Source organism: Schistocerca cancellata, chromosome 4, assembly GCF_023864275.1.
Source record: "Schistocerca cancellata isolate TAMUIC-IGC-003103 chromosome 4, iqSchCanc2.1, whole genome shotgun sequence".
Classification (NCBI taxonomy): domain Eukaryota; kingdom Metazoa; phylum Arthropoda; class Insecta; order Orthoptera; family Acrididae; genus Schistocerca; species Schistocerca cancellata.
This window is the reverse complement of record NC_064629.1, coordinates 214,168,502-214,184,198: the sequence shown is the minus strand read 5'-3', so window position 1 is coordinate 214,184,198 and position 15,697 is coordinate 214,168,502. Positions and strand designations below refer to the sequence as shown.

General features: G+C 43.3%; 1 protein-coding gene across 1 annotated transcript in view; it reads left to right on the top strand.

The window, feature by feature from the left end:
- The first annotated feature begins 548 nt into the window (after positions 1 to 548).
- LOC126184028 (homeobox protein B-H1-like) overlaps positions 549 to 15,697 on the top strand; it is a 184,175-nt gene continuing 169,026 nt past the window's right edge. The window contains exon 1 of the mRNA XM_049926385.1: positions 549 to 915. Coding sequence (XP_049782342.1) covers positions 549 to 915 — 367 coding nt within the window. The remainder of the gene's footprint in view (positions 916 to 15,697) is intronic.

Genomic DNA, 15,697 nt, shown 5'->3' with positions numbered 1-15,697 from the left:
GACAAGGTTGGCATAAACAGAGAAGATAGATGGAGGGCGTCCATCGTAGCACCGGCGAAACGTTTGGAAAACGTTTAAGCGACCACCGGCAGTAGAATCCGCGATCCTCAGACACGGGGGCCGTGAAGTGTCCGCGTTGTCACACGCGTCACGGCGGGAGGACAGGCGGCACGTGGCAGTCGTTTAGCGGCTAGGGGAGAGGCTTATTAGCCGTGTGTCTAGGCGGCCTGTAAATCTGTTGTAGGCTTCCTTCCCTTCCTTCCGTCCGTCGACCTCGACGGAGACGCTATCGATCCCGCGGAGGAGATCGCGGGTGAAAGTCAGTGGCGGGGTCGGGCCGGCGGGCGGGAGGCGTGGCAGAGCGCACTCCGCGATTGGCCGGAGGGCGGCCAGCGCTGAGTGGAGGGGGGTGGGGGCGGAGCAAGATGGCCGCTGGGCCGGGCCGCGGCGCGCGCCGGGCGGCGCGGCCCGCAGTCGCGCGCGGCCGCCCCTAGCCAGCGGACGTCACCGTCGTGGACGCCGTCGTGAGGCTGGCGACGCAGCGGGGCATGACCGTGGACGAGATGACGGTGAGCGACAAGCTGGCGCCCGCAGCCATGGTGAGCCAGCAGCAGCAGCAGGCGACGCGCTCCCGCTTCATGATCACCGACATCCTGTCGAGCCCGGGGTCCGGCGCCAGCGGCGGCGGAGGAGGGGTCGCGGGTTCGGGCCCCGTGCACGGCGCGAGCTCGGCGTCACCCTGCTCGTCGCCCGGCTCGGGATCTGAGGGCCCGCGCGACCTGTCGCTGCGCTGCCGCGCCGCCCACGCCGCCCACGGCGCGCCCCCCGCGCCGCCCGACGCCGACCTCAGCGACGGCCACGAGAGCGGCACCGACTCCGGCCTCGCCGCCGACTCGCACTCCGTCTGCTCCAATGGTTAGTACACGTGTGCACCGCATGCCCGCGCTGTGTCGACCGAAACACCCTTCTGAGGACACATACTGCACCGTTACACAGTCGTCTGTAGTGGAACATTACAGTTCTAGCAGAAATGCTAGCAAAATGACCATTGCTGTAATGTCTGGACTGTTTGACAGCCGAAATTTCGTAACCTTTACTTCGTCAGCTGTTGTACAAGTTACCCTGAGATTCCATCGCATTATTTGCCAGTTTCACAACGGATCTTCGTACTGTCACTATCTTCCAGAAACTATCGCTAATCTCAGGGTATGCCCGCATTGTTAGAGTCCTTCCACATAAATTATTTTTGTACACATTTTTAACGAGTTTGATTCTTGGTAAAAATAAATTGATGGGTAGCCTGTCATCGCTGCTGACATTTGTTGTAACGCACTTTGAATTGTCTCTCACTAATTCCACGTGAAGTGCCGCACCAAAAATATATTATCCTTTGACAGCGTCATTACGAAGGCTGAAAGTGCGTTTAATAACAGTCAGGTCTAGAATGACTACTTAGCGCAGGTACTAAATGCTTCGGTGCTAATTACGATGTTCATATTTGTTCTAATCTCGGTACCGTAGTGCCACAATATACCTTTGTCTACAGCAACTATTTCTGTTGGCTCGTTTAGACACTGCCTTTATCTATGCAGTTACGTTAGACGATAGCTGAGAGTAATTTAACAGTTTTACTGGCGGTGTGGCACTAGTTTCTGTTAACCGGGAGCAAAAATATCGTGCAGAGTATTCTCTCGTCCGTCGGCGATACACGACGTCAGGAAGCCGGTAGATAAGGTTGTACAGTATCTAATCTGCTGAGCAGTAACGGCCTTCATCTCGGAAGTGTTCTCACCTTTGGCATCGAACGTCGTGGAAGTTAGTGGGACAGTACCCGCAATGATAGAAATGATATGAGATACACAGTTAGTGGGCAGCGTCCTGTTGCCGCTCATGCCGAGTTGTCAGGAAGACTAAGTCGCGCCCTGTTGGCTGCAACTGACGTTTTTACACACCGCGATTACCGGGGAAACCAGTCGCGCCGGCTGGTTGTTTGTCGTCGAGTAATAGCTCGTTAGAGTCCTCTGGCTTCGACAGCAAACTAAGCACCGTCGTCCTTTATTTCTTTATTAGTAAAGCCGAAGCCCGCTGTCCATTAAGACTGGCGCTCCGTACCGTGTTAGAGCGCGCCTCGACTTCTCACGCCTCCGTGTGCCGCCCGCGACAAGGGAGAAGCTCAGATAAAAAGCTGACGGTCGCCTATAAAAATCAGCGCTGCTACGGCTAGCCCATTCCAGGGAGCTGACTGAACGGCTTTTTTAATCTGTGCGCTACGCTATCGCACCATTTTTCTAAGTAATTGTTCCGAATGGGAACAGCGTAATGCTTTTTCCTTCTCGCGTCTTTGATCAGCATGTGTCCTTGGCAATCATCGCCATGGGAGCACTTCAATCGTTCCCTTCCCACATGAGGACTCTTGCCTTCTCAGTTCTTGTTCTTCCTTTCGTATTATTAACTGCCACTATTGTATCAGTTGGCGTAACGCAACTATAACTCCTTCATTTAAGCATTAAATCGTATTCTAACAGTATATGTTTGTTGTTTTTACGATTTCCGGCGTGTTTCAGAGTTAAAATTCGATTCAGCCCAGTTCTAGCATGGTATCTACTTCAGTTTTTCATCCTCTTTCAGCTATTAAATATTTTTGTTTGCATCAGTGATGAGCCTCCAGATCCGTACTTCCACTTCTGTATTTTGGTGTTAAACTGCAGAACTTTTCCACAATTGTAGTAGCAATCTTTTCAATATCAGTATTTGATAACGAGGAATCCATTTCTTACTCGCTTTTAGTTTTATTCTTCAGTATTTTTTGTCGTCGTGGGACATGTTTTGAATATTCTTATTTTCCTTTCAGTGAGTGTGAATTTTGTTTCGTGATATATTAATGTTATGAATCCGTGCGAAACTGTAGTAAGGCTGAGTTATTGTAAAATCCTTGTGAATAATAAGCACCAAATTGACACAATTGTAATTGAGGACTAAAACTATTTTTTTTTCTAAATCGTGATTGGATGTGTTGTGTGGGTGGTGCACACGGGACCTGACGTGGTATATTAATTTCTCATGGTACCACGCGGTCATGCACACGTGCGAGTCTATGCTGTCTGTAATGTTTCACAAGTTTGGCGCATGTCTGTACCATGCTGTATCCTGTAATTCATTGCTACGTCATTTTTTATTGTTGTTGTGAATGTAATTACTAACTGTAATGATGTGTGAGCAACTGCAGAATGACAGTGTTGAATTATGTCATATTATCAAATACAACGTTACAAGACCATGTGTACAACTGTACTAGATGCAGTCTAATAGTATTTCAGAAGATTTCATTTAGACGCCAGTGTTTGAGAAGATGCAGTGTGATACGTTGGTACATCTGTCTCAAAATGGGGTCGCAACACAAACAAAACTGCCATTAGTTCAAGTGTTTATAGTAATCCTTTGCCTCGGAAGTTTCTCCTCGTCGGCTACCGAAAGCGTTCGTAGTGTAACACACAGCGGGTGACGCCCAAAAGTAATATAAACTTTCTGTACAGTATGTCTCAAAAATTGGTAGCAAAAATGTTGATAATACGTTGTTCTAAATATGTTATTATTATCCGTAAAGTAGACATCAGAGTGACTATTTCTGTGAACACCTTCTTAGGCCTTCATGTACAACGAAGCCCTTTCCAGGTTATAGAAAGAGTTTATTTGTCTATGTGCAGCATTTTGTATACAGGCAGTAACATTTGCATGTCTTTACAAGGTAGCCTTTAGGCGTCGACTAGTGTTTTAGGTAGCTGGAAGGATGAATTTAGTTGCTTGACCTTTCCCCAAAAATTAAAAAGCACTATGTTCGCAGCACACGATTCAGTCAGACAGCTACCGTCATAATGATTTTACACCGAATGTGAGATGCGCGGATACTCTACACGAAAACAATTCAAACAAAGCTTGTTGTGTGTATTTTTGCTAGATGTTATTGTTGACGAAAGTCGGCTCACTGAATTTTTCCCCCAAGCAAAAATCGCTTGGTCTGCAATATTAATTGTAGATTACTCGTAAAACGACAATTTCAAATTAGTTTTCCGATATCTGCAGGTACATATCCGTAGCGCTAGTTTCAGGCGAGCAGTAATGAATGTAAATAATGTTCTGTCCTGTAGCGTGGTGACTGACGCGCACTTAGCCTGCATTTGCCGTCAGTTTGTTCTCGTGCCGTATTGTTTAATTTAAATAAAGCTTATGTGCTTCACCTGTGCTTTCTGCACGCTTCACTTGTGCTTTAGTACACTATTCTGGTTTTAATTAGCCATAAAGAAAATCTCTTCTTCCCGAGTATTAAATTTTATGCTCTATATGTCAAGGCATTCATATGGTGAACTCCTGTTTTTGATAAACCACGCTTCTCAGAGATACATAGAACGGCCAGAATGTTGACCTTGAGTGTTTAATATTTGTACCGGTGGGCTGAAAGAGGCAATAGCTACACGGTGATACATGTCGAGTCTTTTGGGGGCAACATTATATTTTTAAGACCATTTATGCATTCCCGATCAGTGTCGTTATTCGTAAATGCACTTGTCGCTGCCCACACGTAAAGTACTGAAACCGTTTCTATCCACAACGGAAATTAAATATGGATATTCTATTAGATTTGATATACTGTGTAGTGATATCTCGGCCGCGCTTACAACAAAAGGTAAAACTGTGATAAATTAGACATTTGTAGTACCTAAGATGTAATGCAAGACTAAAGTTATCCGCCTCGGTAGCTGAGTGATCAGAGCAACGTATTGCTAACAGAAGGAGATCGTGTAAGATCCCCGCCGGGTCGGAGATTTCCTCCGCTCAGGAAGTGGGTGTTCTGTTGTCCTTACCTTCGTATCGTCATAATTGACAATTCACTGTTAAGTTGACTCTATGGACACGTCCTGAAAGCCAATAAATTCGCCGGCCGGAGTGGCCGAGTGGTTCTAGGCGGTACAGTCTGGAACCGCGCGACCGCTACGGTCGCAGGTTCGAATCCTGCCTCGGGCATGGATGTGTGTGATGTCCTTAGGTTGGTTAGGTTTAAGTAGTTCTAAGTTCTGCGGGACTGATGACTTCAGCATTTAAGTACCGTAGTGCTCAGAGCCATTTCAACCAATAAATTCAAATTAAAAAAAAGAACACAGTTACATAGATTAATGGCCTGATCTCTGGCTAATCCTACAGCTTTTTTGTGGCAATGGATGTGAATTTTTCTTCTATAAAATCAATATGTCTATGGGAATTTGCAGAATCGTTCGGATTTCTGGTTGAACTGCAGATCCTCCTCTATATGAACGGATGAATCAGTTCACAAAGTACGACAAGGCTAATAGAGCCTTCCGGTGTTCAAATCCGTGTTCGTGTTGATGAGTGATCAGCTTTTTAACTTCTAAGAATACGACGTATTCATCTCCACACGACACTGAGTTATCAATATTATGCTGACTGCCTTCCTCAGGGCACTATACGCGGTACTATATCCATAACACTTCGCCTGTGTACACCGAACACTTCTGATTTGCTCTTGCTGTTAGTCCAGAGCAAGATCTCCAAGTGCGTCGCTTTCAGGATAAGTTATATTGTAGTACTGTAGCAGCAGTTCTCCGGGAAAGGTCAAGAGATCGTGACCCGAAGACTACAATTTGACGCTAATGTAATGTGCATGTTTTATGCGCTATAAAAGTGCTCAGATTGCACGGCTGTGTGTGTGTGTGTGTGTGTGTGTGTGTGTGTGCGCGCCCGCGACGGCGTTTATCTCTCCAATCGGCCCTGACCCATTACCCGAAACCAACACAACACTTAAAACACTTTCGGCGTCCATCCGGTTAACCTGAACAGCTTTCAGTTTAACACGCAAGTCGTTAAGAAAATTCTCTGTCGGCCGCACGCGTGTTTCCTGACTATAAAGATCGTTTATATCAAAAACAAGCGCGGGTGCGACGAGGTAATCGTCGCAGCGATGGCGAAATTCCCTATCGATGAACAAAGAAAGTACACGGTGGCCTATCTGACACGTTACCTTTCTATTAAACAGGTGCGGCGTGGCCTAGCGTGTCGTGCGAACGACGCAGGATTATCGTCGTTTGAAATCTATTCGTAGGCGTATCCTCGAGTGCGTTGGGTTGGGTGTGTGATCCGTTACCTTACAAGCAGCGTAACACACCTTTGCGTACAGGCCCTCAAGCAGCAGCCGTATGTTAGCCGCTTCCATTTAATTAAGACACAGAATTTGTAATTAACGGTTCTAGGAAGTTATATCCAGATGCGAATCGGATAACTCCAGCTACGGATCTCGTCAGGCAGTTTCGGAATAATATATTAATTACCGAGCTGCGCCCCTGCCTCGCACACTAGTTGAGGAGCGAGTGGCTGTTAATAAATTTTGCTTTACAGTTGAGTTAGCCTGCAGCGTGCTGGGAAAGGAGGAGCGAATTATACAAGGGAGAAGGTCGAGTAATTACAGCGGTCAGCGGCCACTCGGGCTCCTTAGTACAAAATGTCAGATCTGATTACGCCGTCACCTAAACGCCGCCCGGAAACCATGGCGCTCAGTTTACCCATGAGGGGCGGTCGCTGCCGTAGCTACCGATATATCCTTCCTCTGAACGTCTCCTTACCATCTAATATTGTTCTGTAGGTTACTGAAAATTTCACTCACGCATAGATTTATACAGAATGTTTAAGACCTTTAATGGGGGTTGGGTTGTTTGGGGAAGGATACCAGACAGCGAGGTCATCGGTCTCATCGGATTAGGGAAGGATGGGGAAGGAAGTCGGCCGTGCCCTTTCAGAGGAACCATCCCGGCATTTGCCTGGAGTGATTGAGGGGAATCACGGAAAACCTAAATCAGGATGGCCGGACGCGGGATTGAACCGTCGTCCTCCCGAATGCGAGTCCAGTGTCTAACCACTGCGCCACCTCGCTCGGTAAGATCTTTAATGCTAGAAGAGTCATAGCGATGTTTTCAACGATCTTGCGGGATGGACGTATAATCAGAAGTATGTAGAGTACTTCTAGCATACTTTTCGTTGTTTCTCATATATCGCGTCTGGCGAATGCTGGGATGTTTTCATTAAAAAATTACCAGTTACCTATGCCATCCTTACTTAGTTCGAGGTTACGCTCCGTCCCGATGACCTTATAGTCTACCCGGTATTAAATTTTAATCTGCCTTATCTTTTTTAACATTCCCTGTTCGTGTTTTCATTTCCATATTTTGTCTCTTAACGTTTTTCGCTTACGAATCTAGACGAAACCGTGGTGTGTGCGACAAATTATGAACCTCTCGTCAGACGACTACAAGTATTTCGTTTCCAGTCCTCAAATAGCACTGAAATGTCAAACCGCTCAATTCACCCGGCTTTCATCGGTAGACCTTTTTTAATCGCTTCGTCAATGGCAGGATCTCAAATGCTTAACTGTCCTACATCTTTCTCAACAGATGTCTGAAATTTCCTTTCGCGCCATGATTTCTTGTAAAAACTCACACTTTCAACACTGGAGACGGCAGAGGAAGTTTTCAACGGGTTCACGCACACAAATAGATAGTAAGAAAAAAATTAGTAAATGTGGAACGTTTAAATTCATTCCGTATTTATGCGTTTGCATTCTGGTTCCCTTGAAAAGTACGCTGCTGATTTCCTCTCCTGTCCTTGTCCAAACCGAACTTTTGCTCCGTTCCTAGCCGTCTTGTAGCTGAATGGGCGTTAAATCGTATCTTTCCTCCGCCTTTTGTTCATGTGTGCTGGTCATTTTTGACTCCAATAATCGTGGATATTCTTTATGTATCTTACAAACCGATGCGAAATCCGAGTACGTCTACCAAAATGGTACACATGTGTTAGAATTGACTATCAGTTTCATAATACGATGGTAATAAATATTTCTTACAAATCATCATAAAGAACTGAATTATCAAATACCGTACAATTTTGCAGCACCTGCACCTGCTTGAAGAAAATTTTTTACGGCATGATTCTTCTTCGACACCATTTTTTGAACTTCTAAACGTTAGCAAGACGTTATCGGAAGGTTCAGGCACGGGAATACAATGCTAGAAAAACAGGAATCTTCCTAGTAGACCTAGAATATTCCTCGCCGTATAGTGGTAATGCTCAAGGAGAAATTTAAGGCTCATGGTATTTTCTTACGCTCAAGATATTTGTCGTTTCCTTTTTGCTACCGTATACTGATAGCATACAATTTTCTTTATGGTCGGGAAAACTAGTAATAATAACTAAAACAGTTTACAGAAACTTTATCCTTTACTCTACATTTCGTTTGCGGTATATAGTGTGAACTGACAAAAATATTTAGTGGAAGTATGTTAGCACCTTTTTGATGATTGCGCGGTGTTAACCTATTCCCTATTTGGATAACTCATCTTTCTGGTTTATTCAATTGATGTTTTAAAGTTGCAAATGAAGTCCGTTTTTAAACTGACTATCAGTGCAGGTTAGAGGTATTTGACATTTTAACTAGCGTCCCATGGATGTAGTTTTATATTCTCAGCCCTGCAGCGCCTCCAGTAACTTATATCATTTTCCCGATGGCTGCCTGCGGTTCTTCGTTTCCTCTATTAAAGTCTTTTTATGCTGCAATCTGCAATTTTTTTTTTTCCTGTCTGTAATCTTCTAACAATACACTCTCTGTATTTTCTGAATGAGTGCTGTCGCCTCAAAATAACCATTCGAGAGGTTTTTTCAGATAGTATGTTTGCTAATTTCTGGTTTTGTTTTTGTTCGTCAGTACATGTGATCTAATGAACAGTTTGATTTTTGTTTATTATGTTGCCAGATTTTTCTAATATAAGGTAATCAGGCTCTCCATTTGCTGTAATTTACCAAACGTGGATTCCGTTATCACTGACCTTCGATGTTGCATGGCATTGGATGGAATGACAGTGCTAAACTAAATTCCTCCTTGGAAAAATGTCCTCCAGCTTACCAAGAAGTTATATACGAACCTCTGTTTCAGCTTGTCGCCTAACACCCTCCTCTTTGAGTGCTTATCATGCACAGCATCATCAACATCTAAGTGAAGTATCCTCGTCTCTGTTTTTAACCATAGTCCGATGATCCGCTTAGTACTGCGCTAGTTAACCCCAAACGTCGCGGCACTTGACTCAGTATGTTATCCCTTTTTGAAGTGACATTCTTCATTCTGCCTAACATCTCTTTATTGTCTGTTTTACTTCCAACTGACATTTTTAAAATTTCCTGGGATTCTAAGTTTTTTAACGTTCGCAGGTTCCTTCCTTATGTTATATGTCTCTAACTCTAAATGTAACACATTCATTCAGTCTCAGTTTCAGTAAATTTAAAGTTTTCTGGCATTACATTAGATCAATATTTGATACAGATAGCACTGGACGAGAAAGTGCAGAGAATGGACTCGTATTTTCGATGAGTGTCGTTTAAATCCACATCCTGTTTCGATTTTCCGTCATTCCCTTAAATCACTTTAGGTGAATTTCTGGATACTTCCTCAAACAAAACGACAGTCAAAACTTCCTATTATCCTATTACAACTATGTTATTTCTCCTTGCTTAATGACTTTAATGTGAAATTGATCGTTAAAAGGTACCTTTAGTGAAGATATATCCTTTCACTGAGATTGTATGTGGTTTATGAATACCTTGCTTCGGCAATACAGCGTGATTTTTTTTTTTTTTTTTGACTTTGCTATCTTCTATGGAGATCACATTATTAGAAACCCTCCGCCGTTCAGGTAAGGGGACGGTACATTCGTACTTTGCCGTAACAGTTTTATATCATATGCGGCAGCCTATCCAACGGCTTTTAGTGTTATTTACTTGGTTTAAACATTGGTTTTTTCCCTTCGTATAAAGGTAATTCGAATCAATAAGAGGCGCAATTCAAGGTATTTGCGTTCCTCCATCGCTGTGAGCGGACGTAATTGAGTCGACATGAATTACGAGTAGTTCGCCTTCCATTCTTTCCGTTATTAGAAAGCGTAATTACGCGGCGCAGTACGGGAGGCGTTCTGAACGCGGTGTCGCAGTGGAAACTTCGATCCTCGTGAGAAGCGGGCCGGCCGTAATAGTGAGTGCCATGATTGGGAATATTGACACAGGAATCATGGCCGGCCACCAGTCAATAGACGCATTTATTATTCAAAAGCCAAACAGAGCGATGTGTCGGCTCTATAAACGTATTGCGCTTATATCGTACCTCGGGCAAAACTGTGTGAATAACGTGTTTGCTAGCAACGTTACAAAGAGCAGTAATTGAATCAAACGTGCGCGATGAAATATTTAAACGGCAGGCTCGCACTATGTGACGTTTGCTAAATAGCTTCCAAAATGCTCTCGGAGCGACAAATGACGCTTAATCGAGCTGATACATTTCATATTACATGAAACGAGCGATAAATTAAACAATATCCGTGCTAAAGGCCGCGCGCAATAGGTGTCGTCGTGCGTACTACAGAAATATTGTATCAAATTTGGGCTAATTATTTTTTAAATTATTACTCGCACGAATACCGAATAATTTTTGCGGTCGGATGGATAGCTAAACGTTGCCATCCGGTTCCAGACGGTTATCACCCTTTCCGTGTCACACCTACGATCAGATCGCGATGTGTTAAAATTCCATTCGCTGTTAAATTTGATCAGACGATTAAAGTTTACGCCGCTGCATGTGAAACGCCTGAGAGGAGACACAGCAAAATATTGTTTCTCGTGGGTGTTCGGACTGAAAACCGGAGAGGCAATTCAGAATGTGAGTGTTTTATGTAACAAGAGGCCGGACGAAAGTGAGGAAGACGTTGCAGATAGTGAAATCGCTATTTGTTTAAAACATTCGCAACCAACAACTAATGTTTACAACAATTAAAAACTACTCACACTTCCCTGTATCTTTATATCGTAAACAGAGTACCTAAAAACTGTGTTCAGAAAGTGAGCAGTTTGAATTTAGCTGTGTCTGAAAAAAGTTAAGTAAAAGCTGTTGGATTCACAGATTCTGTTATTAGTATTACGTTTTTCAATGGTGTATATTTCGGGCATTAGGCTCATTCTCAGTGATCCAGTTTAAGAAAAAATAGTTGTCATATTTTGGCGTGTCACCTAAGGTAAGTTATAATAATGCTTGAAAGGCATAGTACACACTGAGTCAATACAAGCAATTTTTTTGTTATTTCTCCGTTATCGGCCCGTGGTGATGGCGTGTGAATTGTCTTTTTTCTTTCATTTCGTCAATGGAAATTACCTGCAGTTACAGCTAAAGAATTTTTATGTTGCCGAATGCGGAAACAGCATTCCTGAAACAAAACTAAAACCAATAAAGGACATGTAATCGGAAACTCTAATTTCTTTTAACTATGCCTTATTGGTATGAAAGTTGTTAAGTGGAACGTGACTAGTTTACAGTATTGGGACCATGCAGTAACATAACTCTATTTGCTGCTGACAGTTTCTCGCTTTCACTGTTGTCACGGATAAGAAATAAACGGTCGATCGGAGATAAAATGTATTCTCCACACCGAGTACAGGCCACAAACAATGCTAATGTCAGACGTTTTAGCCTCCAATGAGCTATATTTGTCTTATACGTATTTTTCGATAAAGTACATAATTCAAAAGCAGTCAGGAAAAAAGGTTACGCAGCCAACTGCAGGGACGTGAGGAGGGTATGGTTTTCCATGCTGAGAATTTCTCGTACACACTGACTACAGATTTCTCATCCAGCTCGCAGTTTTACAAGACGTCTCGTGCTTTGACCCCAAAGCCGGAATATTGGCAGGTGACGTGCTGTCAAAGAGACGGATCACCGGCTCGCGAAGCGGGGTTGACAGATTTGCTTCCACCTACCATCAGCCTGTTACGTCACGGTCATCTTCTGACGGATATTTCCCCATCTTCCCTCAGAAGCGCCATTGTCTTCTGAAAAACCAAAGACACACGTTTAGCAGCAGTAGATGTCTAGTCGTGTCTTTTTTGGGTATAGATTTACCTCTGATACATGTTACTATACAGATAGCACAGGGCGTCTGAGCGTTTTATGCAATTAATTACCATTGATTGTCGTAGCCATTCTTAAAGAACCGAACACAATATTTAGAAGCAAAATATCTGTTTGATACAAAATACGCTTTCGAAAAGCCGTTACTGTGCCGTCGCAATCATGAAGGCCTTAGATAAAAACTGAATGCTGTTTCAAGAAAAAATAAATTTCGGTGAGCGCTTTTAAAAGGTGAGCCCAAGGCAACAAAAGCACTCTAAGATTACCGCTGTATTATGTCCATCGATCATTTGTAACTTACTTATCTCAGTATATTTACAAACATACACCGTGTTTACCTACGTTTGCTTTACGTCAGATTATTATTCTAACAGTTTTATGTCGTTGCGTAATGGGATATCCGTCTACTTCCTTTTCGTTTCGTTACCCACTCCATGGAATGGTAAAACTTGTTGCGCAATCGTTCTCGAATTCATTTTTCGAATTTAATACATACCCATTTTACTTCACTGCATTATACTATACACTTCTGCACTCTTGGGAACAACGGTCAGAGTGGATTCTAGCTTTCATGACTCATTACCTTATTAAAGTTTTTGTTCCCCCGTTTGCGGTTTCGTGACAAGAACGATTTCATAATCTTTTTGGAACTTATTGTGTATGAAAGGTTGAAAAGTGCCTGCTTTTATGTACACTTCCTACAGTGTACACAAAAATATAATCATATTGGCCTATTTGCTTTGAACATTGTCTTCCGGAATGACAGAGTAGAGCACGCGACGGAACACAGGAAGCGGACACGGCCGTTTATTGCGTAATTACTGCGACGTCGACCCGACTTAATCACCGTAAAGGACTTTCAACAACTGCGCCAGGTGAGCGCCACATCAGCAAAGTAATGCCCAGTAATATTTAAACTACTTTTACATTCATGCGATTTTTGGCAGTGGAAGGCTGAGATTTTTGAAAACAAGCATTTTAACCAAATAGGGCTGACGGAGTCAATAAGGACTCGAGCAGAGTGGAGAACGAATGTCTTCTGAGGCAGCATTATTATGTCATTCTCTTGCCTCTTACGTGGTCAGTGCAAATTACAAATTTGTATATCGTCTACTTTGTTTTATCGTCGTCATTAACCAGTAGTCTGTGATTTTCTGGTCTTAGAAATTATATTTGTGTTGAAACGGAGAAATATTGCAGTTGCTTTACCATTCGCAACTTGTACCGATTTTTCTTAATGAAACGGTTAAGGGATCGTGATTTGGAGTTGTTCTACATGAATAAAACTTTGTTGTATAAATTAAATGCAGATTTTCAAAGAGCTCCTCATCTTGAAAGCAGTGGAAGTAGAGACAGTCTTTCACGTCGAGGAGAGGTTAGCGTAAACAAACATCGATAGAATGGAGATTAATTAACTCGAGGAATTTGTCTCAGGAATTATTTACATTTAGTTTTTTTTTTAGTTTTAGCGCACTTTATGTTCATTATATATGGTCCACCATGTACTGGCTCATCGTAGCACGTCCGTCTGCGTTAAACTGCAAGAGGGAATTATCTACCGATAGCTAATGGTAAAACCATTTTAGTGATTGTAAAAGTTCGCGTTATTCCGTAGGGATAGGGAAAGAATTGTACCTTATGATTACATACACATAATATCTCCCAGTTCAAAAACGTTTTAGTCACTGAGAATTGCCGCGCTTGATTAGCCGAGCGGTCTGAGGCGCTGCAGTCATGGACTGTGCGGCTGATACCGGCGGAGGTTCGAGTCCTCCCTCGGGCATGGATGTGTGTTTGTCGTTAGGATGATTTAGGTTAAGTAGTGTGAAAGCTTAGGGACTGATGACCTTAGCAGTTAAGTCCCATAAGATTTCACACACATTTGAACATTTTTTTCACTGAGCATTGTTTCACGGAGTTTCATTCCATAAAAAAAAAGGGAGGTCGACGAAGTTACGCATCCACACATTCACACGTTGTGCAAGATGCTTCAAAGAGAATGCCTACCAAAACTTCAGAAAGTCTTTTGCTGGTCACAGAGTTCCTGGCACGCTTTTGAACTTGCGAGTCAGATACCATGCGGGGCCCAGAATTCAAGTTTTTACTGGTATTCTGTAGAACAAACCATCTTCTGGTTGTCCTTAACGCAACAGTGAAAAGCCATCTATTTGTTCTGAAAATATTTGCTTTTGGATTACCTGTAAATCTTGGCCTTGGAATGAGGAAAAGATTCAAATGGTTCAAATGGCTCTGAGCACTATGGGACTCAACTGCTGAGGTCATTAGTCCCCTAGAACTTAGAACTAGTTAAACCTAACTAACCTAAGGACATCACAAACATCCATGCCCGAGACAGGATTCGAACCTGCGACCGTAGCGGTCTTGCGGTTCCAGACTGCAGCGCCTTTAACCGCACGGCCACTTCGGCCGGCAGGAAAAGATTCCTGGACTGACCTGAGGTGTTATTGCGTCTATAGGAAAGAAGCAGGCCCTAATCTCGACTAGAAACTGAAAGTTAATTCACCAGTAATTCGATAAATGTGCAAACGTGCAAACAGTTTTTCTCAACAGCTCGAAACTAGCTTTAAAACTAGGCAGCCGCTCTAAACCTTATCGGCGCATGTACGTATGTATATAAGCACTTTACGCGCTCCTTATCGCAGCGGCTATTCGACCGCTATCGTGCCGATATCAAAACCCTCATTAAGCCACTGCGAGCGACAAATGGGGTTTTTCACCCGGCGAGCCCCCCCCCCCCCCACGCGGCAGCGACAAGCACAGAGCTCTAAGCCCTCCACTACAGCAGCGCCGGCGCTTGTTAAGCGCGTCTCGTTTGCTGAAATGAATCGGGACTCAACAGTGGTCGAGTAGGCGCAAGAAAACGGAGCGGCGCAGCGTATGTCACCCGCGTCTCTGTTTCCATATTTCTTCACCTACGTAATACTACAGGCCACTATGAATTTCTCACTAGACGACATTTCATAGTAATACTTGGGACATTTTAAAATTTCTCGTCCTGGCAAAGAAAACGCTGGATTTAAAAGATTAATTTGCTTTTTTACTAGCAAAATAATCAATTACTAAATCAATAAATGTAATCGAAAACTTTCCAGCATTTTAAAACTTTCAGTAAAACAAGGTTTCCCTAAGTGTGTAAAATAAGTGTCCGAGTCTACATTTAAATCTAAATGACTACTCTGCAACCTTAAGTGTTTGGCAGCGGGTTTGTGAAACCACTTTTAGACTCCTTGATCTTTCCACTCTCTAACAGCACTTGGAAAAAAATGAGGGCGATCTCTGGTTTCTGTTATTTTATTGCGATAGTCATTTCTCGCTACGTAGTTGGGAGTCAACAAAATGTTTGGCATTCATTGGATAAAGCTGGTGATTGAAATTTCGTGAAAAGTTCTCCCCGAAAGGAAAAACACCTTTGTTTTAATGATTATCGCCCCAATTCGATTATGGTTTTCGTGACACCTTTCCCTCCATCCCGCAATAATACAAAACGAGCTTCCCTTCTTTAAACTTTTGCGATTTCTTCCGTTAGTCCTATCTGGTAAGGCTCCCATGCCGCGCAACAATACTCTACAGGAACAGAGAACTGTAGGGTAAGCAGTCTGTTTAGTAGATTTGTACGATCTTGTAAGTGTTCTGCCAATCAAATGGAGTCTTTGGTTCGCCTTTCCCACAGAATTT